The sequence below is a fragment of the Pygocentrus nattereri genome, chromosome 17 (genome assembly GCF_015220715.1).
Source record: "Pygocentrus nattereri isolate fPygNat1 chromosome 17, fPygNat1.pri, whole genome shotgun sequence".
Lineage (NCBI taxonomy): Eukaryota > Metazoa > Chordata > Actinopteri > Characiformes > Serrasalmidae > Pygocentrus > Pygocentrus nattereri.
Window position 1 is genome coordinate 24,231,649 of NC_051227.1, and position 24,747 is coordinate 24,256,395.

Consider the following 24,747-nt stretch of genomic DNA (forward strand, 5'->3'; position numbering starts at 1 on the left):
TACATTCATTTCCAATATCTTGTCATACTCATTACATACTCCATATCATTGTCATTCTGATTTTCAACTGGTGCCACAGTCTTGGGTTAAAAAGGTCATGCTGCTGCTGCTGTTGTTCTTGTTTATGTTATTAATATAGTTGTGTTGTTTTAAGTGTTTGTGACCACTGTAGAATTCCAAACCCTTCTGGATCCAGGGAAATAGCCTGTAGTCTGCTGCAGTGAAGTTTATTTTTGCATGCTCAAGGTCTCAAACACACAGCTAGCCTGTAAGACACTGGGCTAACACAGTTATATAGCTGGACTGATGCGAAGATTAGACCCAGCTCATACAGAACAAGTAACAGGTGTGACAAACACAACCATATAGGGATAAACAAGAATAGACAGAAGAATGTTCTAAACACAGTCACAGTACAGGTACACAATACAGATGTAGCACAATTAAAAACAATAATTTCCTTCACATGCAGGGTGAGTTTACCGGGATTTGAAGTGTCCACCCTATACAGATGTCCTCCTGCATGTGTCATATTGAAGAACTGCTGGGCTGGATGTTTCACTGTCTATTGATGTGCTGTTAAAAAAGAGCACCTGCCTATATGTGCTATATGTTCCTTCTTTTCTTCTGAGCCAAAGTCACAATGTTCTAATAATGTAATACCAGAGTACAAATGAAATGCATTTTAAAACTGCAGTGTTGGATTTTGGCAAATGTATTCTAATTTCTTTGATCAGATTATGGTTTAGAAATCTGATTAATAAATTTATTGGAGACCTTGATTTTAGTTTGGTAATCAGGTTTTTCAGCACATGTACAGCCTTACTCTGATTTCTTTCATTTTTCTCCGTCTGTGCATGTGGAAAAACAGACAACTGTCCAGAAAATAGCAAGATGGCAATAACATCTGTGTGATGGCACAAAAAAATCATTTTTGCAGTGTTTGATAAAATGCTTGAGAAAATAAGAGATTCAAATATACTTCAAGTCGCTCTCAGGAGGAGCAAAAAGAGACACATTGATCACTATATTTCTGCTAATTAGTGTAATTGTGACCAAGGACTGTGGGTTTACAGTATGTTCCTCCTTGTGTGTCATGTTCTCTTGCATTATCCCCTCCTTGTGTTCCATAGTGCTGGACTTCACATTTCTCTGCCTCAGTTGAAGTATCTGTTCAGAATAAAAGAGCACTCTTTTCTGCATATGTTTTGTGCTAATGCTACAGTATTTTCCATAAATTTACATGTTTTAAAAAAATCCATGGCATAACATTTGTGATTTACATTTACATCTTTTTTCAGTGAGTGTATTGTCAGGTTGGAAAGTAAAAATCAAATTATCCAAGGCCTGGAGTTTTCCCACTATCTGATTACCTAAGTGTATGTAAATGTGTTATACAAATTTGTCAGATTATTAAATGCATGTAAAAATGTACTCATTGTTTACAAGCAGTTAAGGCAATGCTAGCTCTACCTAAAAAGTAACATAAGCAGATGCGGCTTACTAACTGGGTTATTACAGTAATATTATGTTGTCTAAATGCTGAAGTGAGGGGGAAAAAGAGGTGGTAACTGGTAAATTATGTCTCAGAAAATATTGTATCCATCTGGAGCTGAAAAACAGAAAAAATAGAGAAGTACATAGGAGTGGTAAAGATGAGAAGGCTGTATATTAGGTATACATCACAGCCTGTCAAATAATATGAGATATATACAATGTTAAACTGACATAATATTATTAACTGACTATATAATATTAATCTCCATACTTTCCTCTTTTACAAAGCCATTTTGGATAAATCCTTTTCATTTACATAATTTAATTTTGCCTACACAAAACATTGCCATTTTAATCTGGAATGTAGGGCCCTGTATATAAAAAATAAACAATTAGGACATGATTTCTGTTCTTTTATTCTGAATTCTGTCTTTGCAACTCTAGATTTTCAGGATCAGTTTTATATACACGTGATTTTGCTCAGCAATTTATTTATTTCGAGTCTTATTAGACACGTTAAAGAATGGGAAATATTAAGGTCTCTCCCAACAATGCATTAGGAACTATCCTTATTTATGTCAGATTGATTTGTAGCAATTAATACACAGCCGTTCTATTCCTGCCCATTTCAATGTAACCACTTGATCAAGCTCTGTTTCCATATTTTGGTTATTCTGCACAGAATTAAATCTTATATCTCATGTCCACCTGATCCAGGCATCATGAGTAGATTGCATCCTTACCAGGAACAGAAGAACCCAATCAAATCATAATCAAATCAGATATACTTCCATACCTGTATTTTTTTAATGTACAGACAACCGTTATGAACAAGGTGCATTTAATACCAAGTGCAAAGATGGGCTAAGCAATTAATTAATTCATAAAACAAAAATGCTAAATATTTAAAAGACATATTTTTAAACAGATACATCAGGGCAAGTTCACTTGATTCCTTTGTAATTTTCGTATCAAAATGTTCTTTACCTCTTGTGTTCTTAAACAGTAGATTAGGGGGTTGATCATGGGAGGCAGCAAGCTATACAATGTGACAATGGCTATTTGCAAATCAGGATTAAAAGTGATACCAATATAGGCGGCCGCATAGTTAAAACACCTGGGTATAAAATATAGACTTATTATGATGAGTTGAGAAGTACAAGTAGAGAAAGTCTTCAGTCGTCCACCAGCAATTGGGACATTTAGGACTTCTACAATGATGCAGCTATAGGAGAAGACAATAATGGCAAGAGATCCCAGCAATATTAGCATAGCAAAAACAAAAGCTGGAAAACTATATGGAGTTCTGTCAGTGCACGCAAGTCGTGTAATTGAGACATGGTCACAGTAGCAGTGCAAAATGGTGTTGGCTCCACAATAAGGGAGAGGGTAAGCTCGAATGACCATCATAAGGGGGCAAGAATGAGCCACAACCCAGGCCACCAGGCTCAGAATGAATACATTTCTGTTTGTCATAACAGTGTGATACTGAAGTGGGTAACAGACTGCTACATATCGGTCTATGGCCATTAGTGCCAATATGTATGAATTGATTGTTCCAAAGTAATGCACTAAATACATCTGAATAAAACAACCTAAAAATGAAACGGTTCCAGCTTGGAACCAGTATCTGGCAATGATCTTTGGTAAAGTGCTTGTGCTGAACAAAACATCAGAAATGACCAGACTTATAAAAAAATAATATACAGGTTTATGGAGACTTTTTTCCATTGCAAACAAAGAAAGAAACATTCCGTTCCCTATCAAAGTGCACAAATAAACAAATAACATAGTTGTTGATACAAGGCCATAGTAGTTAGGGTGAAGTCCAGGATAACCAACAATGAAAAAGTCCTTCACAAAAGTTACATTTCCCATCAATGTGATTGGTTGATGTCTTTAAAAAGCAAAAATAAAATCAACACATACCAACATTATGGAATGTAATGGACACCCTGTGCATGAACACTATAAAATATTTTGTGACTTGGTAATTATTATTTACTATAATAGTAATAGATTATAATAGATTATAATAGTTTAACATTTAATGTTATGATAATAAAATAAGTAAATGACAATGTGTTCCCTCCTTACCCAGATTGCAGAGTGCTGTGAATTGGCATAGCACATTAGGAACTGGTGTGTCCATGACCTGGGAAATTTTATTTATATTTTTCAGATACAGATCTCACATGACCAGGACATGAGGGGACTCAAGTAATTTTGTAGTAGCTCCAGAGACTTATAGAAGAATTGAGAAGACTACAGTTACTGGATGAGAAATTTCACCTTGTCTATGGACCTCTTATATGAGTATCCAGAGTTTTGGCTTTGCTCATGAACCAATGTTTCCATCCTGCTTCAACTCATCATGACCTTAATGTATACATGTGTCTGCATGCTCTGATTGGAATAAATGCTGGATGGTCATAACATTAAGGGAACAGTTGTTGTAGCAATGTTAGTTTCCACATAATTAAACAAGCTTAGCACCTAGAAATACTGACAGTAGCTGAGGGACAGAGTCAAAGGAAGAGACTGGGATTTGGAGAGTCCATGGCCATAGGCCAGAAGTAATAGGAGGATAGGGGCATTTTGGGCCAAGCATTGGATCAGGTTGGGGCTGGGTTTGTGGGAGCTGAGGAGTAGGAAACCTGGAATGAGGAGATACAATTGATCAAGGGGGTGAAGGCAGTTTGAGGGATGAATAGGAGGATGAGGAGAGGATGAGGGATGAAAGGGGAAAAGGGAGACATTAAGACATTAAACATTAACTTATGCAAGATGGAGTGCAAAGGACTGTAAACAAGTCCTGACAAGTATCTGTCCATTGAGGCTATATCATTTTAGAGTGTGTGAGCTTGCATCTCATATATGGCGCTGGGGTAAAAGCTGTTTGTACATGAAATGATGGACCTGAAATGTCTACTAGAAGACAGCAGCTCAAACAGCTGATGTCCAGGGTGAGAAGAGTCTTTGATGATATTGGCTGCTCTGCTAAGGCAGCGGGCAGTGTACAGATCTTGTACTGAGGTCAGTGGGCATCGGATGATTTTCTGGGCCATGTTGATGACCAGTGAGCTTGGCGAGTGTGTAGCTGTTTAGAGTTACAAAGATATTCTAGGTTTATGTGATCAGTTAGCACTACAAAAGGGTGATTAGCTCCCTCCAACCAGATTCTCCACTCGTCCAGTGAAAGGTTGATGGCTAACAAGCTAGCTGGTGAGGGTTTGTGAGAAAAAAAGGCAATACTGTGAAGCTTGGGGTATTACCAGAACATTGAGATAGGACAACTCTAGCCTCTTTGGTGACTGTGAAGGTGTCAAGGAAAAATATGGACCCAAGAATTATGAATGACTTTAATTTAATATATATTGTGATGAACTCAATGCTGAGGTAAAATTTTTGATAAAATTTGCTTAGATGCCTAAAAGTTTCCCATAGTACTGTATGTCCTATGTTTAAAATATCCAGTCAGCTTTAACTAGTTTTTGCATGGCTTAACATTAACAAGGAGACAAACAAACAAATAACATATGTAAGAAGCTCAAAGCTGAAGAGTGAAGAGCTGCTGTGTCTGTGTGCGCTGCCCTCACCAGTAAGTAAACATGAGGAAAGAGATAAAAACAAAAGCAAAATGATGTCATGTTGAATGTGTGTGGAATATGGAATGCAGGACGAAATGTGGGACAAGATTATGAACTTAAGAATGGTTATTCTGTAATTCCTTGGAGTTACAATGGGTAATGGTTGGAATCATCCCCTACGAAATGGGACCATCTTAAAAAAAAAAAAAAGAAGAAGATTACTTCATTAACAGGCTACTAGTAGTACTGTGTAAGCAACCTGCCAGTCTGCAGTGAGCGCAGAGGAGGGTAAAGTTCAGCAACCTCACTGCTGGGCTATAGTTAAATTTAGTGCATCATATGCCTTCAAAGAGGGAGGATGTGACAATGTGACATATCTTTCTTCCGTGATATGAAGCTGAAGTAGCCCTAACACTGCCCTACCCCCCATCACAACAAAATCAGGACACCCTACCCCTAGACGTGAACGTGCAAAGCGGAGGGCTAAGGGCTGAGTGGTAAGGGCAATGGGTGGGATGTGAAATGTGATTGGGCTCAAGTCTTCACAGAAGTTGTCATTATGACCAAACAGATAAGATTTCTGAGTCAAGATGATTCTCTAATATGACCCCAGGCTTGCATGTTGTTGCATGCTGGCTATCTATCATAAAGAAAGTCTGGGAAACATTTTTACGCTAGATTATACTTTTTTTATGCAGAGGTAGTTACTCATTTCATTTACTCACACATGTACTTAAGAAAATATTGATAGATTTGTGCTTGTCTGAGTACTTTCAAATCAGAATACTTTTACATTTGCTCACGTATATTAGCAAGCAAAGGAGTCTACTTTTTACTCCGTTAAATTTTATATTTAGTTTCTAATTTTTTTGTGTGTGATTTTCATTATATTTTGTTGATAATTGCATCTTTACTGCTTTGATATTGGCCACATCTGTGACTTTGGAGCTTTAGTATTTTATTTTAGATCCAAAAACGAGAAGAATGGAGCCTAACAGTCTTCAATTTCTGAGATTGAAAGATGCTTGATGTTCTAAGAAGTTCTGTTGCAGTGCTATAAATTAGTCAGTACTTAAGAAGTGAAGTAATGATACCCCTTTACTGTTCTGCTTTAAAAAGGCACTTTTACACATACATCCACCATTATTTTATCCAAATACATGTTTAGCCTACTCTACCCACCTCTGCCTATGTGTCTTTATCAATACAAACTAAGCTGCAGGGTCTGAAAGCTTTGCAAAACCACTTAACCTGTTTAATTATATTATGCCTAGAACTAGCCTATGTAAAATGAATGAAACCACTCCCTGGCTTAGTTTACCCTTTTGGAGACTGTAGGCCTACATCAACAGCTGCAAAGGCTGATGTCATCTGACACGGCCCCCTATCTAAATCTTGAAACCTCATGCTCTGTTGCTATTAACAACAATACACTGTCATGGTTGGAACAAAATCTTGCATTTCTGATTGTTATTTTTTATTTTTTAACTAATTTGTAAAAACCTTTTTTGCAACATAATTTGTAAAAAGCTGCCTTTTACATTGCATGAAAGCTTGTGATGAATAGGCGAATAAAAAGTATTTTTATTATGTATTATAAGTATATTAATTTCAAAATTAATGACTTCCCTGACTAATGTAAATTAATACATTTTGGTTCTTGATGTCTTGTGATGTACATAAGAGTGCGGGGTTTGTTGCAAGAAGTTGAAGGCATACATGCATTAGGTATATAAGCTTTTGCTTTACAGATAATATGAGATGTGTAATTATTATAATTATTATCGTTAGAAACGAATCTGTTCGGGCGGCACGGTGGCATGGTGGGTAGTGCCGTCGCCTCACAGCAAAGAGGGCCTGGGTTCGATTCCCCGGCCGGGTGACCGGGGCCCTCTCTGTGTGGAGTTTGCATGTTCTCCCTGTGTCTGCGTGGGTTTCCTCCGGGTTCTCCGGTTTCTTCCCACAGTCCAAAGACATGCAGTCAGGCCAATTGGACATGCTAAATTGCCCCTAGGTGTGAGTGACTGTCTGTGTCTGTCTGTCTGCCCTGCGATGGATTGGCGACCTGTCCAGGGTGTATCCTGCCTTCCGCCCGAAGACTGCTGGGATAGGCTCCAGCACCCCCCCGCGACCCTGATGGAGAAGCGGCTTAGATAATGGATGGATGGATGGATGGATGGATAGAAACGAATCTCCACACATACCTTTTCCAATTTAAATTACTTAATTATGCTTCAACAGAAGACATTGCATTTTGCATGTTGATTGCAAGGCATTTGAATAACCAGAGCATATTTTTTGTTACCTTCTTTTTTAATTCTTATTTCAATCTTTGTAGCTCTAAACTTGCAAAACCAGATTTAGATACAGCAGACTCTGCACTGTTCATCTTCAAGCACATATTTCATCCAATTGGATGTGTTAAAAATGAAAAGTTCTAGGTCTCTATAATAAATACATTAACATCCATCGTCAGCTAAGTCACTGTGATCAATACACAGCGCTTCTGTTTCTGTCTCTTTAACTGTAGCCACTGCATCAAGCTCTTTTTCAGTCAAACTATGAACAAGTTCAAAGCATATAGTCATATAAAAGTGTTGGTTGGCCCTTGTCAAATTATTTAAGTGCACAATGTGTATATTTCCTGAATTTAGTACATTGGAATAAAATGTGGCCAGTGAAATGTTCTGATTATATTTTCAATCTAAAGTCAGCTAATAAATACAAACTCTGAACTAAAGAAAACTCTTAGAAAATTAAGAAAATGTTTGAGCTGGGATGTTCAAACTTTTGTACATGACTGTGTATATATATATATATATATATATATATATACATATATATATATATATATATTATATATATATATATATATACACACACACATATATACATACACACACACACACAAATTTTCTAAGCCGTAAAAATGGTCAAAACTAGCTCTCATTGCAAAATTAAGAAATTAAAACAGCTGATTATATTCTCAAATATTTAATTTTTACACAGAAATATCACAGCAAGCTCACTTGATTCCTTTGTAATTTTCTTATCAAAATCTTCTTTACCTCTTGTGTTCTTAAACAGTAGATTAGGGGGTTGATCATGGGAGGCAGCAAGCTATAAAATGTAACAATAGCTATTTGCAAATCAGGATTTAAAGTGATACCAATGTTGGCGCTCAAATAATAAAAACACCTGGGTATAAAATATAGACTTATTATGATGAGTTGAGAAGTACAAGTAGAGAAAGTCTTCAGTCGTCCACCAGCAATTGGGACATTTAGGACTTCTACAATGATGCAGCTATAGGAGAAGACAATAATGGCAAGAGATCCCAGCAATATTAGCATGGCAAAAACAAAAGCTGGAAAACTATATGGAGTTCTGTCAGTGCACGCAAGTCGTGTAATTGAGACATGGTCACAGTAGCAGTGCAAAATGGTGTTGGCTCCACAATAAGGGAGAGGGTAAGCTCGAATGGCCATCATAAGGGGGCAAGAATGAGCCACAACCCAGGCCACCAGGCTCAGAATGAATACATTTCTGTTTGTCATAACAGTGTGATACTGAAGTGGGTAACAGACTGCTACATATCGGTCTATGGCCATTAGTGCCAATATGTATGAATTGACTGTTCCAAAGTAATGCACTAAATACATCTGAATAAAACAAGCTAAAAATGAAATGGTCCCAGCTTGGAACCAGTATCTGGCAATGATCTTTGGTAAAGTGCTTGTGCTGAACAAAACATCAGAAGTGACTAGACTTATAAAAAAAAAATATACAGGTTTATGGAGACTTTTTTCCCCTGCAAACAGAAAAAGAAACATTCCATTCCCTATCAAAGTGCACACATAAACAAAAAGCATAGCTGCTGATACAAGGCCATAGAAGCTAGTATGAAGTCCAGGAAAGCCAATAATGAAAAAATCCTTCACAAAAGTCACATTTCCCATCGACATCATGGGTTGACATCCTTAAAATACAAACATTTTACAGATTGTGATATTTTAACATTAAATGTAATCAATAAAATAAGTAAATGACAATGTGTTCCCTCCTTACCCAGATTGCAGATTGCTGTGAGTTGGCATAGCACATCAGGAACTGGTGTGTCCATGATCTGGGAAAATGTATTTATATTTTTCAGATACAGATCTCACATGACTAGGACATGAGGGGATTTTTTCCAGTAGCTCCAGAGACTTATGTATGAAGTAGTAGGACTACAATTACTGTAAGAATAAGTTCACCTTGTCTTTGGATCTCTTATATGACTAGCCAGTTAGAGTTTTGGATTTGCTCATGAACCAATTTTTCAATCTTGCTTCAACTCATCAGGACCTTAATGTATACATGTGTCTATGTCTATGTCTAGCTATCTCTAGCTGGGTTAAATGCTGGATGGTCATAACATTATGAGAACAGTTTTTTGTAGTGCTGTTAGTTTCCACATTATTAACCAAGCTTAGCATCTATATAGGTGAAGCAACTTCTCATAGACTTCTATTATAATTGGATTTCAAATCAACAAGTTTTCTGTTTTACTATGAACAGGGAAATGTGTTGAAATTATTGTCCCTTTTGACCATCCACTGCAGATGTGACAGACATATTTTAAAAAACTGCACCAATCTTAATTTGATGCATTTCATCCTATGCCCCCTGAAATCATTCCCACCCTGAAGACAAGTGGCAAACCTGGAGCTACTGTATCATTGTCGCCTACAATGTGATAAATAACTTTCGACAGTGGCCAATATACTCAAGTATATTAATAAGTAAAGAATCTACTTTTTACTCTATTATGTTTTAGCCATTTATATTAAGTTTCTAATTTCTTTTGCATTTGATTGTTTTGTTGGTAACTGCATTTTTACTGTGTGGATACTAGTCACATTTCTAATTTTAGAGCTTTAGCATTTTATTTTAGATCCAAAAAAGAGAAGAATGGAGCCTAAAAATCTCCAATTTCTAGGCTGACAGATGCTGGATGTTCTAAGAAGTTCCACTGCAGTCATATAACACTTTATTTTACCCAAGAATGTAGTATTTTAGGTTTATCCTACTCTTCCCACCTCTGCCTATGTGTGTGAGTACATGTCCCTATTAATACAAACTAATCTCTCAATATTCTCCTTCTCCTCGACTTAAGTGCAGCTTTTGATACTGTTAATCATGATGTTCTCATTTCTCGTCTTTTCTCTATTGGCATCACCGACATAGCCGTACAGTGGTTCAGGTCATATCTTACAGACAGACACCAGTTTATTACACTAGGCCCACAGAAGTCCTCCTACTCTCCTGTTAGATGTGGTGTCCCGCAGGGCTCAGTTCTTGGACCCCGACTTTTCTTAATTTAAATTTCACCCCTTGGGCAGATTATTCGTAGCCATGGCCTAAACTTCCATTGTTATGCTGATGATATTCAGTTATATCTCAGTACACACACACACACACAGATTCCCCTCCCAGTACACTAATTGATTGTATTTCTGATTTTAAGCCTTGGATGCATAATAACTTTCTCATGCTAAACACTGATAAAACTGAAGTCTTACTGGTTGGCCCTAAACATTTACTATCAAAATCATCCAATTTTTCAGCTAGTATTGATGGCCTGCTCGTTAAGTCTGCACCTGTTGCTAGAAATCTTGGTGTTTTATTCGACTCATCACTTAATTTTGATCTGTATATCAAGTTCCTCACTAAGACTGCATTCTTTCACTTACATAACATTGCTCGTCTCCAACCGTTCCTGACTGATAAAGATGCCAAAACTCTGGTTCATGCCTTCATTACGTCCCGTATTGACTACTGTAACTCCCTCTTTGTTGGTCTCCCTGTAAAGTCTATCCAAAAGCTACAGTACATTCAGAACTCTGCAGCTAGAGTGCTCACCCATACTAAGTGTTCAACTCATATCACCCCTGTTCTCTCTCAGCTACACTGGCTACCGGTCCCGTCCCATATGAAGTTTAAAATTTTACCACTCACTTTCAAAGCTTTTATATAACCTTGCTCCCCCCTACTTCAGAGACCTGCTGACCTCTTACACTCCTTCTTGCTCTCTCAGGTCTTCTTGCAATAACTTACTTGCTGTTCCACGAACCAGACTTTCCATTTTGGGAGGGAGGTCCTTCAGTGCCATGGCCCCCAAACTCTGGAATTCTCTTCCTCAATCCTTCAGGGACTGCTCTTCTCTTGCGGACCGGAATTTGATGATAGCATGCCTCCAGACTTGAAACACAGAGAAATAAATTTGACACCCTTTAAACAGACATAACTAAACAGTGGTGCAACATATTTTATATACAAATCCTCCAAGCTTTGTGAATAAGAGATTGTCCTTCAACAGAGATACATCTTTTTGTTACTGTTATTCTTTTTCTTTTACCAAAAAGCCCTTTATGATTTAACCAGTCTTTACCAAGATATCTTTTGACTTTCTGTTAACCTAAACTGATCAGGGAGTAATTTGGCCCAGAAGTGAAAATGTTTTTGATCATACTCCTTGATCATTCTCTAGCATTCAAAGAGAAAGAGATATTTGATTTAGGACTGTAACATTATCATTGGTTTTCTTGCAATTTGTGCACACTGATATTTTCCAAATATGTAAAGTTAATATATGTAAATATGTAATAAGTGTATGCAGGTCACACCAGACAGATTACTTATTCATACCTTTCTCATGTCTGAGGCAGTTCTTGAGAGGTTTATGCTGCTTGCAACAACACCATCATCTATGAAGTCAATCTGCCGCATTCTAAGATCTTGAGAATGCCTGCAAATTTAAAGAAAACCAATGATAATTTGTTCAGCTGTTAACAATCCCTAAGACCAATATTTATTGGTAACTGGTTTCAGGTTGTCTAAACTGGCCTTTGATGGTCATTAGCCTCTTGCTGGTCTAATATGGTAAAGGTGGTTGGCTGGCTGGATTTCCAGCTGCACTACACAAAACATACCCTGGTCTACTGGTTAAAATGGTAGTCCAACTTGGTTAAAATGGACATGCTAGTAGAGCAGCTAAACCATCAAACCCAAATGAAAACTTGCTCTATGCTGGTAAATCAGCCAAGCCAGTGTATCTGCTCAACCAGTTTAACTATCTTGATCAGTAGGATATCATAAAATTAAATTGACTTTTTAATTTGCGTACACCTGTAAATGATCTCCAGATGATTTTGCAGACATCTACGTGACCTATAAAAAATGGTACCATTGCAAATGGACACTGTTTTACATCGAAAACGATGTCTTTTACACATCATGTTGTGGCAGATTACATTAATATTAATAGGTTTACAGTGTATGTAAAACACTCGACCAAAAAGACACACATATCAGCATTTTTGTTTACAAGGAAAATATCCTTAGGCTACTATAAATTGGCAAAAGTTTGAAAGCCTCAAACACACATCCGAATGTTTCCAAAGACTTGGTTGCTGTATGCTTAACAATTTGAAGATGATGTTTATAAGTAAACTTCTATTCTATTAATTTTGGTGTCATTTGGTTATAAATAATTGAAATACCTAATTAACTCTAAAGATATATGATCATTCAGTCAAATTTGTGGAGAAAACAATCATAATTATATAATTCTAATGGAGTAAAAAGCTTGAAAAAAGTCAGCTTCTCAGCCTCATCAGGACAGTGTCCTCATTTCAGCAACGATAGCACACGGCAGCGAGTGGTAGCTCTTTTAAAGTTTTTATTTTCAGATAAAATCGGACTGTGAATGAGTCTGAAATATCAGATTATGAAGGTCTGCTTGACTGCAAGTGAAAGTTTACTGTGTGTAGCATGACGCCTTGTTGAGTTAGAAAATCTCTGATGAACGCTCACAGCGTTCTTCTGGAGGTGTTTTTTATGAGGTGTTTTCACCCCCTACGGGGCTGGTATGGTCGTGTGAGCATTTGTAATTGTTTTTTGCGTTCTTAGCAATGGGGATCTAAAGATCTGCAAAAACGTTGTGGATGAGGATTTTTTGAAAATTATGAAAAAAAAAAGTTTTTAAAAATATTCGGATATGTATATATGAGGTCGAAGAAACAACCAAACAGGACATTGCTGACACACAATGTACAATAAAAAACAAACAAAAAAATAAAACGAAGAAAGAAATTATAAACCTTTCCCTAGCATTCTTAGAATAGAAAAATACAAAACATACACTCAAAAAAAAAATTTGTTGGATTTACTTAATCCACTTATGTCAACAATTTCCACTAAACTGAGTTGTGTTAGATATAATTAAATCATATTATTAAATGCCAAATAACTTCTTATTTTTCTTTCGGCTGCTCCCTTTAGGGGTCGCCACAGTGGATCATCTGCCTCCATCTTGCCCTATCCACTGCCTCCTCTACTTTTACACAAACCATCTCCATGTCCACCTTCACTACATCCATAAACCTTCTCTGAGGTCTACCTCTTCTCCTTCTACTCGGCATCTCCATCTCCAACATTGCTTGACCAATATATCCACTATTCCTCCTCAACACATGTCCAAACTATCTCAACCTGGCCTCTCTGGCTTTATCTCCAAACTGCTCTACTTTCACTGTCCCTCTGATTTGCTCATTTCTAATCTTGTCCATCCTTGTCACTCCCAATGAAAATCTCAGCATCTTCATCTCCGTCACCTCCAGCTCAGCCTCCTGTCTTTTTGACAGAGCCACAGTCTCCAAACCATACATCATAGCAGGACGCACTACTGTCTTGTAAACCTCCCCTTTCACTCTTGCTGCTATCCTTCTGTCACACATCAGCCCTGACACCCGTCTCCACCCACTCCATCCTGCCTGCACCCTCTTCTTCACCTCTTTTCTACACTGTCCATTGCTCTGGATGGTTGACCCAAGATATTTGAAGTCATCCACCTTTACGACGTCTACTCCTTGCATCTTCACCTTTCCACCTGCCTCCCTCTCATTCACACCCATGTATTCTGTCTTGTGTCTACTGACCTTCATTCCTCTCCTCTCCAGTGCAAACCTCCACCTCTCCAGATTCTCTTCCACCTGCTCTCTACTCTCACCACAGATTACAATGTCATCTGCAAACATCATGGTCCATGGAGCCTCCTGCCTGACCTCATCTGTCAACCTGTCCATCACCATTGCAAACAAGAAGGGGCTCAAAGCTGATCCCTGATGTAACCCTACCTTCACCTTGAAACCATTTGTCACTCCAACTGCACACCTCACCACTGTCTCACTATCCTCATACATGTCCTGCACCACCCTAACATACTTTTCAGCTACACCTGACTTCCTCATACAGTACCACAGTTCCTCTCTTGGCACCCTATCATATGCCTTCTCTAGATCCACAAAGACACAATGTAGCTCCATCTGACCTTCTCTGTACTTCTCTACCATCAATCTCAATGCAAAAATTGCATCTGTGGTACTCTTTCTGGGCATGAAACCAAACTGCTGTTCACTGATCTGAACCTCTCGCCTTAGCCTTGCTTCAACAACTCTTTCCCATACCTTCATGGTGTGGCTCATCAACTTTATACCTGTGTCGTTACTGCAGCTCTGCACATCACCCTTGTTCTTAAAAATGGGGACCAGTACACTGCTTCTCCACTCATCAGGCATCCTCTCACTCTCCAGGATTTTGTTAAACAACCTGGTTAAAAAGTCCACTGCCTTCTCTCCTAAACATCTCCATACCTCCACAGGTATGTCATCTGGACCAACTGCCTTTCCATTCTTCATCCTTTTTGAAGCTGCCCTCACTTCCCCCTTACCAATTCTCTGCACTTCCTGATCCACCATCTCTCTCCCTGTTGTCCTTCTCTCTCTCTCTCTCTCTCTCTCTCTCTCGTTTTCCTCATTCATTAGTTCTTCAAAGTACTCCTACCATCTACTCAACACTCTGTTCACTCACTAGTACATTTCCCTCTCTATCCTTTATCAGCCTAACCTGTCTCTGTCTAACCTATCTCTCTGTTTAGCCAAACAATACAAGTCCTTTACTCCTTCTTTACTGTCCAGCCTCTCATACAGCTCATCATAGGCCTGAGCCTTTGCCTTTGCCACCATTCTTTTCACTATGTGACTAGCCTCACAGTATTCCTGCCTACTTCCTTCATCTCTCTGGTTATCCCACTTTTTCTTAGCTGCTTCTTAGCTTCTGAATACTCTCCTGGACTTCCTCATTCCACCACCAACTTTCCTTGTCTTCTTTCCTCTGACACCCAACACACTCTTGCCAGTTTCTCTCACCAACTTAGCTGTAGATTCCCAGTCCTCAGGTAGCTCCTCACTGCCCCCAAGGGCCTGTAGCAATTTTTCCCTGAACTGCCTGCAACCATCCTTCTCCTTCAGCTTCCACCATCTAATCTTTGGCTCTGTCTTCACTCTCGTCCTCTTCTTTGTTTCTCCTTGCTACACTTTCCCCTGGTACCACTTTACAATCTCCAATCTCCTTTAGGTGGCATCTCCTGCTAAGGATATAATCCACCTATGTACACCTCCCTCCACTCTTGTATGTCACCCTGTGTTCTTCCCTCTTCTGAAAATACGTGTTCACAACAGCCATTTCCATTCTCTTTGCAAAATCTACAACCATCTGACCTTCCGCATTTCTGTCTTTCACACCATACATACCCAGCACCTCTTCATCCCCTCTGTTCCCTTCACCAACATGTCCATTGAAGTCTGCACCAATCACTAATCTCTCCTCTCTAGGGACACCATCTACCACATCCATCTTACTCCAAAATTCCTCTTTCTCCTCTAACTGACAACCAACCTGTGATGCATATGAACTGACCCCATTCAAAATTACACCATCAACCTCCAACTTCAGGCTCATGATCCTGTCTGACACACCCAGCATTAGTGATATAGAGTAACATATTTTATGGGTGGAATTTATCCGATGTTAGTATTTGTGTGTTTAAATCAGGCGCTCTTTGCACTTTTCAAGGGAAATAACACGGCCACATTCTCTGCCCCATTTCATCCACAGCTGTCATCCTGTATCAGGCATTTTTACTATGGCATGCTAACAAGTGCTTAACATGTAGCTAGTGTTAATTTACATATACAATTGTTAGCTACGGAGACTTCTTTTTTAGCTAGCTAGCTACAAGTTAAGGTGTAGCACTGAGAGAGAGGAAAAAATGTCCAGAAAATCAGTGAAATACCTGACTGAGAAGGAAATACAAGAGCTTCTGTTCAGGGAAAACAGTGATGAAGATGTTGATCATGTGGAAGCAGAAGTGATGTATGACAGTGACGGTGATAAAGACTACATACCAGAACCAAGTGATGATGATGATGATGATGGCACTGAGCCCAGCGCTTCAAGTCATAAGAGAAAAAGAAAAAAATACAACACCGTGATTGTGGTAGCCCTACCACCAGACAAATGGCCACCCCAGGACCTGTTGCCTCTACCTCTACCGCCCATCCTACTTTCCCTGCCTCACCTCAACCTGTCCCTGCTGCAACTCAAGCTATCCCTGCCACACCTCATGCTGGTCGCAGAGGAAGAAGACAACGTCATGAGAATAAGGATGATGGCGTGTCACCTGTTGTGACATTTGAAAACAGCTCCTACAGGAGTAACTCTGGTTTCCAGTGGAGTTGTGAGCCTCAGACATCAGCTACAACCACAACAGCGGCACGGAACAGTATGCCTGCTTTTACACCAGGTCCAACACCCGAAGCATCAAATGCTGACACCCCTGAGAAGAGCTTCACATTATTTGTTGAGGACCAAATCATTGACGAAATCGTGACATGGACAAACATCTGTATTGATGCTGCTGCTGCAAAATATTTGAAGAGAACAAGCTTGTCCTTGCCAATGATGTCCACAGCAAGTACCTCTTGGCAGGGATACCATACCTGGGGAAACAGGTGACAACCACAGGGTGGTCAAAGTCTTGGCCATTATTTCACCAAGGAGCTGACCAAGCAATATCTCCAGACAAACAGGAATGTGACCACTGATAATTGGTTCACCTCTGTGCCACTGGCGATTGACCTGCTCGAGAACTGTGGCGTGACCATTGTGGGGACGGTGAAAGCAAACAAAAGAGAGATCCCACATGTGATGAAAGATAAAAATAAAGGCTCCAGTGATTTTCTTTTAATCAAAGAACTAACTTTGGTGTCATTCCTCCCTGACACAGCTACAAAAAAGAAGCTTGTCCTACTCTTGTTATCCATGCACACACAACCTATTATTGGATCCACTCACAAGCCTGAAGTGATTGAATTTTACAACCAAACGAAGGGAGGTGTTGATACGTTCGACCAGATGTGTGCTCACTACAGCTGTTCAAGAAAAACCAAGAGGTTCCACTGTGTGTGCTATATGGCATGATGAATGCTGGTGTGATAAACTCATGGATCATTCACAAGGAGAGGTGACACACCAATGAGGAGGAAGCAATATATGCAGGCTTTGTCAATGGCACTTATCAAGCCATGGGCAGAGCAGAGACTCCCCTCTTCAAGTCTGTCCTGTCAGCTCAGAATCCTCATCTGCACTGTGTGCAACATCCCTACACCTCGCACTACTGCTAGAGAGGTTGGACCAGTGGCAGCAGAAAGCGGAGGTCCCTTTGTGAGGTATGCTGACTGCCCCACAGGCTCGGACAGGAAGACACAACACAGGTGTCATGTCTGCCGTCGACCAGTGTGCCCTCGCCATTACTACCCTGCCTATACTGACTGCATGTAAGGCATAAGGTAAGTTAGAGAATTTGCATATAATCCTTAATTAGTATAATGGCAATGAATAAATATCAATTAAAAGGTATTTTCCAAGAAAATTCATATAATCAAAAGAATTTGGTTATTTTTTCCCTTCATCAAAAAATGCCATTTTATGTCTCTCTGTCCCACAGTTATCAGTGATGCAGGAAGACTGTGCCTTTACCAGACAGGGCTCACATGTCCCAGGAATAGGGGGACCAAAGACCAAGTTCCCAGCAGCATTATTTTTTTTGTTAGGACATTACCTGTTAAGGATTACCCGATTTTGCAATAATTTTTTTGTTTTTTTATAGGGTCATCCATGGTACCTTTTTTTATGCGATGTTGTATGTTGTAAAATTAAAGAAGGGTTCCAAAACGTGTCATACAGTGTTGTACTTGTAAAACAAATTGATGAAAACTATATATTTTATCTGGAATTTTATGCCGGGTATAATTGGGGCAACTACTGAATTTCATTTTGCTTAGCTGGTTTTCATTTTAACACAAGTAGTAAACCTGTCAAAAAAATCCACAAAGTAAATTGAAATCAAGCACTTTATTCATGTGAAATAATTAATTCAACTATTTGTTTCAAACCTGGTCAACTGTACAAAAAGAATGGGACTTGCCCAGACCAAAAACTTAAGCTTTCCAAAAGAGGGCAGAATGAAAATGTCAAAAATAAATATTTAAATATCTTTTGAAAAAAAGTTTAATTTCAGAAAACTGTAAAATCAGATCCCCACCAAGTTTTAGTTTGTAAAATACATTTTCTTTGGAAATTTCAACTGAAAATCTAAAATCTCTTTTCAATGTCAATATCAAATTAGGGTAAACAGAAAACAATATTAAAATAAAGGGCAAAACAATGTAATGTCACATAGGAAATGTTTAAAAATAAAATAACTAAATAGACTAAACAGAAAAAGTAATTCTATGGAAAAAACAGAGGCCAAAATACCTACAAGCTACCCCCTTATGAGGTTTTCAGGGTCTTCTTTGACCCAAGAACAAGAACAAAGGAAATGTATAAGTGGTTATAATTGTATTGTGCAGATGTGTAACATACATACTTTTTTGATAGTTTCACAATCATGATCATCTGAATCATACTCCAGAATCTGATCCAAAACAATTGGAGCAACAGCTAAAACAGACAGATAAGTTGCCTGGATTGCTCTCAGGGAAGGTCACATACCAAGAACTACTGTGGGCTCAAGTCTCTCTCTCTCCATGAGTTTGAGTTAAAGAGCTAGACCTAGGGTACTGCATAATGCAGGTTTAAGAGAGATGAAATGAAGAGAATGAAAGCTCTTAACTGAGCATCAGTTAGCTGAGATTCTTTCTGCTTTTCTGATTTTCTGTTTCAGTTAGATTGTATAGCAGTTAAAAAGGTTTTCGCATAAACCTCAATTCAGTTATTTCAATTCAATTCAAATGGCTTCTCTTGTAGAGCTACTGAGTCTTTCTACTGTGTCTTTCAAATGTCTTTGTGTTTGGACTATTTTTTTCATTTCTGGTTGTTGCCTCTTGTCTTTCCTGTGTGGTTATGGTTGTTCTACCTTTTTGCTATTTTGGGCTTGACCCACACATATTTACTTTAATATTAACCCCTTTGATATTAAAGCCTCATCTTTTAGTTTTTACCATGCAGCATCTGATACTTTGTCATTTTACACAAAGGGAGAAATCAAGATCAATTAATGCTAACATACAGTACACTGGCAGCAAAGACTACAGACAAAAAAACTGAATCAACTCCTTGGCAAGAGCTCATGCAGCCAGATTAAAAATAATGATTTAGGTAGTGTTACAGGATGGTGGGGAGGCAGACCCAAGCACAGAAATGAAAGCAAGTAAAAAAAAAAAAAAAAAAGGAGTAAGGAGATATATTGGAGCAATGGAGTTGCCGGTCTGCAGCATTACCACTGAGCCACTGGGATGCACAACAATGGGTAAAGCACCTCAAGGAAGGAAAAAGAGAAAAGGTGGGAATGTCAAACAAAGGAGACACTGAAATCAGACTTCTAAAAAAGGCTGAACAATAAACATGAGATAAAAGAAAATGAGAAAACAAAATGACTTTCTCTGAGATATCAAGGATGACATGAGACAATGGATGCACAAGTATAGGAGGAAGAAGCTGGCAAACCTCAGGAAACACTGGCCCAGCCGGAGGGAGATAGGACGCGGCCTGTCCACCATGGCTCTGATCTTGGCCGGGTCCATGCAGAGGGTGCCTGTGAACACCACAAAACCCAAAAGGGATACCATGGAGACATGGAACACAGACTTCTCCAGCTTAACGTATAGGCGATTCTCCAGCAACAGTTGCAGACCCAACGCTTCACTGAGGACTTTGTTTATAAAGCACTGGAATACCGTCAGGGCATGCATTAGCACAAAGGGCTGGTACTCATAATGCCCAGTAGGAGTGATTAACGCCATCTTCCATTCACCCCCCTTCTGAATGCGGATGAGGTTGTAAGCACTGTGGAAGTCCAGCTTAGTGAAAACTGTGGCTTGCTGCAGTGCCTCAAATGCCATTGACATGAGGGGCAGGGGGTGGTGGTCTTTTATGGTGATGGCTTTGAGACCATGATAGTCCACACAGGGGCATAGACCTCTGTCCTTCTTTCCAACAAAGAAGACGCCTTCTCCTGTGGGAGAGGAGGATGGGCATATGAATCCCAGCTCCAATGCTTCTCGGATGTATTCATTCATCACAGCATGCTCAGTGGGTAAGAGCACGAACAACTGGCTGCAGGGTGGGGTGCCACCTGGGAGCAGGTTGATGGTGCAGTTGAACTCCCTGTGGGGCGGCAGAATCTGGGCCTTTTCCTTACTGAAGACCTCCTTGAGGTCCCAGTAGTCTCTGGGGACCCCTGAAAGGCCTGTCATAGCGGGACCCTTGAGGAAGGGTGCTCTTCAGAGGGGGCCAGGGTCGGCCAGGCAATGACCATTACATCAGGGGTCCCATGCATGTACAGACTGTGTCGACCAGTCAATGTGAGAGTTATGCTCCCTCAACCAAGGGAACCCCAACACCAGTTGCAAGTGGGGGGCTTGATTTCCCTGTGGGGGTGATTGGCGATAGAATAATCTGCCAAATGTGTCCCTTGGGAGAGGGCTAGGAGGCAGGGCACCATGTCCCTATCCCCGATGGGGCTATGAAAGGTTGCCTGCATGGCCGAGTAAAACGCTCTCCTGAGGCAGTGTCAGGAGAATCCAGCTCCCACAGCGAGGTGGCCCAAGCCAAAGCCCTGCCGGTCGAGAGATCATGTAGGCTACTTTGGACCTTTCTGTTGGGAACCAGGAGGGTTGCTGTTCAAACACCAGAGAATACTGCAAGAGAAATCCTCTACAGGTCTCTGGGTCCCCAGCATATCTCCCTGGATTGGCCATGAGAGCATTACCCCAGATGGGGTTCAGATCAGTAGAGGGGGAGGAGTGTGAGCTAAGACGGGAGTGGCAGCAGCAGCACTGGCAGGCTGAACCCCCTCAGTCTGCACCCTGACCAGAAGGGTCAGCTTCTGCTTCATGTCATGCAACAGCTGCTCATGCCTGCTAATAACAGCACACTGGTTTTGCAGGGCAGATTTGATGGGATCAAATTCTGGACCCAAGTGCAGAAATGAAAACTGGTGAAAAAAAGGAGTAAGGAGAGCTATTGGGAGTGTTTGTGAGCAGTTTGAAGCCCAAGCCTTTTGTGGGTTAAGTAGTTTTGGGACAATTTCTCTTTGTGGTCCTCTTTCTTTCTTTTAGATCTGGGGGTGATTTCTTCTCTCAGTCTTCTTTTCTTTTCTTTTCATAAACAAGACTAAGTACCGTACCAGTCACCCCTCTACAAAGCTGTGACAAATGCTGCCATTTGCCGCAGCCTTAAGTAGTGGAGCCCGCAGGTGTGTCGAGTTGAACCTAACTAGTCCGTGGCTCCTTGCCTCCGCCATCCTCTGCTGGCAACAGGTGGTGCAGGCTGGATACCTGGCTACCGTCGCCCTCTGCTGGCAGCAGACAGGGCCAGCTGGACCCTTACAGGGTAGGTTTATGACATATAACAGATAAACTGAGTAGTGCATTATATATGAAAACTATTTCAAAAGTATTATAAAAGTTTATCTAGTTAGGCTGTCTCTGTAATAATATTTTCTTATCTGAAGATAGGATAAGATTAAGAACTTAAGAATGGCTATTCTGTAATAGCTACTGTCCTACATTCAGTCTTCACTTAATTTGTCATGGTGACTAAACAGATAAGAACATATTTCCTGCCTACATACTGGCTATTTAAAGGTAATGAAACCACTCCTTGGGTTAGTTTATCATTTCTACATTTTTTGGATTTTTTTTTACTTTAGACCTACATTTTTCTAATGTGTTTCTCATCTAAGTGTTTTCTAATGCATATCCTGAGTCTTAGAGTAAATCCAGAAATGAAGGTCATAAGGCTTGGCATCAAGTATAACCTTGGAATAAAGCTTTGTCTTCATAAGGTAAAGCAAAAGAAAAAAACAGTATATTTATTTATACATATAAGGAACGTTCGTATTTAATGATTAGTTAAAGTTAAAGTTACTTGTGATGTACATAAAATTGCAGGGTTTGTTGCAAGAAATGTATTTGTTATATAAGTCATAGCTGTTCAGATAATATGTCTAAAATGTTGGACTGAGATATTAATATAAATATTATCATTGTAAATAATATTGATCTCCACACATTCCTCTTTTCATTCACAACTAATACATTTTCTGGACATACTCGTTTGAAGTTACATTATTTAATTATGCTTAGACAGAACACATTGCATTTAGCCTTTTGTATGTAGGTCACTTGAATAACAGGAGAATATTTTTTTGTTCTTTTCTCTTTTTTTGTTTCTGAATTCAATCTTTGTAGCTCTAGATCTGCAGGACTAGATATAGATACAGTTGATTCTACATAGTTAATCTTCAAGCATATTTAGTCCCATTAGATGTATTAATGGACAAGTTGAGTTACTGTGATCAATACATATTGATTATGTTTGTGGCTCTTTAAACAGAAAATGTGGTCTGTGAAAAAGTTATTATTATATATTTTTTCTGAATCTAAAAGTCAGCCAATAAATAGAAACTATACACTGAAACAAAACTCACACAGATAGACAACATAAAGTATGACCTGGGATGTTCAAACAATTGTACACAACTGTACATCTGTACATTTTTTAAATACACAGATATGCAGACAAGCAAAATGACCTGTACAGATGGTCTAAATTTCCCAATGACTGCTGGCGTAGGTACCAGCTCCTCTGTGACCCAGGAGGTTTACAAAATATATGTGTGTACAGAGGGTCAAAACTTGCTTTCCTTATAAAAGTAACAAATTGACAGAGCTGATTATGAACCCAAACATTTAATTTTACACAGAAATATCACAGCAAGCTCACTTGATTCCTTTGTAATTTTCGTATCAAAATCTTCTTTACCTCTTGTGTTCTTAAACAGTAGATTAGGGGGTTGATCATGGGAGGCAGCAAGCTATAAAATGTAACAATAGCTATTTGCAAATCAGGATTTAAAGTAATACCAATGTTGGCACTCAAATAATAAAAACATCTGGGTATGAAATATAGACCTATTATGATGAGTTGAGAAGTACAAGTAGAGAAAGTCTTCAGTCGCCCACCAACAATTGGGACATTTAGGACTTCTACAATGATGCAGGTATAGGAGAAGACAATAATGGCAAGAGATCCCAGCAAAACTAGCATGGCAAAAACAAAAGCTGGAAAACTATATGGAGTTCTGTCAGTGCACGCAAGTCGTGTAATTGAGACATGGTCACAGTAGCAGTGCAAAATGGTGTTGGCTCCACAATAAGGGAGAGGGTAAGCTCGAATGGCCAGCATTAAGTTGCTGGGACTAGCCATAACCCACGCTACCAGGCTCAGAATGAATACATTTCTATTTGTCATAACAGTGTGATACTGAAGTGGGTAACAGACTGCTACATATCGGTCTATGCCCATTAGTGCCAATATGTATGAATTGACTGTTCCAAAGTAATGCACTAAATACATCTGAATAAAACAACCTAAAAATGAAATGGTCCCAGCTTGGAACCAGTATCTGGCAATGATCTTTGGTAAAGTGCTTGTGCTGAACAAAACATCAGAAATGACCAGACTTATAAAAAAATAATATACAGGTTTATGGAGACTTTTTTCCCCTGCAAACAGAAAAAGAAACATTCCATTCCCTATCAAAGTGCACACATAAACAAAAAGCATAGCTGTTGATACAAGGCCATAGTAGTTAGGGTTAAGTCCAGGATAGCCAACGATGAAAAAGTCCTTCACAAAAGTTATGTTTCCCATTGATATCATGGGTTTACGTCCGAAAAATGCAAATATTGTGGCATATAATGGATATTCTGTGCATCAACACAATTAAATATTTTGTGATAGGTAATATATTATTATTAGATTTAATGTAATTAGATCTAATATCTGATATCTAATTAGATCAAATATATATTACATCATCTCTCCAATACTTACAGATTGTAAAATTAACGTTACTTGTAATTGATAAAATAAGTAAATGACAATGTGCTCTCTCCTTACCCAGATTGTTCATTAGCATAGCACATCAGGAACTGGTGTGTCCATGATCTGGGAAAATTTATTTATATTTTTCAGATACAGATCTCACATGACCAGGGCGTGAGGGGAATTTTGTACAGTACCTACAGAGGCTTATGTATGATGTAATAGGACTACAATTACTGTATGAAAAAGTTCACCTTCTCATTCATTGGTTCTCTCATATGACTAGCCAGTTAGTTTTGGCTTTGCTCATAAACCAATTTTTCAATCCTAATCATTTTTTTTAGTCATTAGGACCTCTATGGATACATGTGTCTACGTTCTC

The 24,747-nt window shown here is 39.1% G+C and overlaps 3 protein-coding genes across 3 annotated transcripts; all 3 read right to left on the minus strand.

The window, feature by feature from the left end:
- Positions 1-2,430: 2,430 nt before the first annotated feature.
- On the minus strand, positions 2,431-3,378 carry LOC108433783 (olfactory receptor 2AT4-like). Its single transcript, XM_017708565.2, has one exon. The coding sequence runs from the start codon at positions 3,373-3,375 to the stop codon at positions 2,431-2,433; it is 945 nt and encodes a 314-aa protein (XP_017564054.1). The 5' UTR covers positions 3,376-3,378.
- A 4,723-nt stretch (positions 3,379-8,101) lies between these two features.
- Positions 8,102-9,055, minus strand: LOC108433773 (olfactory receptor 2AT4-like). Its single transcript, XM_017708556.2, has one exon. It carries the CDS (start codon positions 9,053-9,055, stop codon positions 8,102-8,104), a length of 954 nt encoding a protein of 317 aa, XP_017564045.2.
- Positions 9,056-21,255: 12,200 nt separating this feature from the next.
- Positions 21,256-24,200, minus strand: LOC108433772 (olfactory receptor 2AT4-like). Its single transcript, XM_017708555.2, has 3 exons — positions 23,301-24,200; positions 22,888-22,917; positions 21,256-21,468 (listed from the first exon to the last, which is right to left on the minus strand). Exons 1-3 carry the CDS (start codon positions 24,198-24,200, stop codon positions 21,256-21,258), a joined length of 1,143 nt encoding a protein of 380 aa, XP_017564044.2.
- Between the last annotated feature and the right edge of the window lie 547 nt (positions 24,201-24,747).

Excerpts from the sequence above, each read along its gene's own strand:
- LOC108433773 (XM_017708556.2), bottom strand. The coding sequence starts at position 9,055 with ATGATGTCGATGGGAAATGTGACTTTTGTGAAGGATTTTTTCATTATT.
- LOC108433783 (XM_017708565.2), bottom strand. The coding sequence starts at position 3,375 with ATGGGAAATGTAACTTTTGTGAAGGACTTTTTCATTGTTGGTTATCCT.
- LOC108433772 (XM_017708555.2), bottom strand. The coding sequence starts at position 24,200 with ATGATATCAATGGGAAACATAACTTTTGTGAAGGACTTTTTCATCGTT. Across the intron at positions 22,918-23,300 it reads ACTGTTTAAGAACACAAGAG|ATTCAGAAAAAATATATAAT; the intron begins GTAAAGAAGATT and ends GCTGACTTTTAG. Across the intron at positions 21,469-22,887 it reads AATATATAATAATAACTTTT|TTTTCATTTCTGCACTTGGG; the intron begins TCACAGACCACA and ends TTTTTTCACCAG.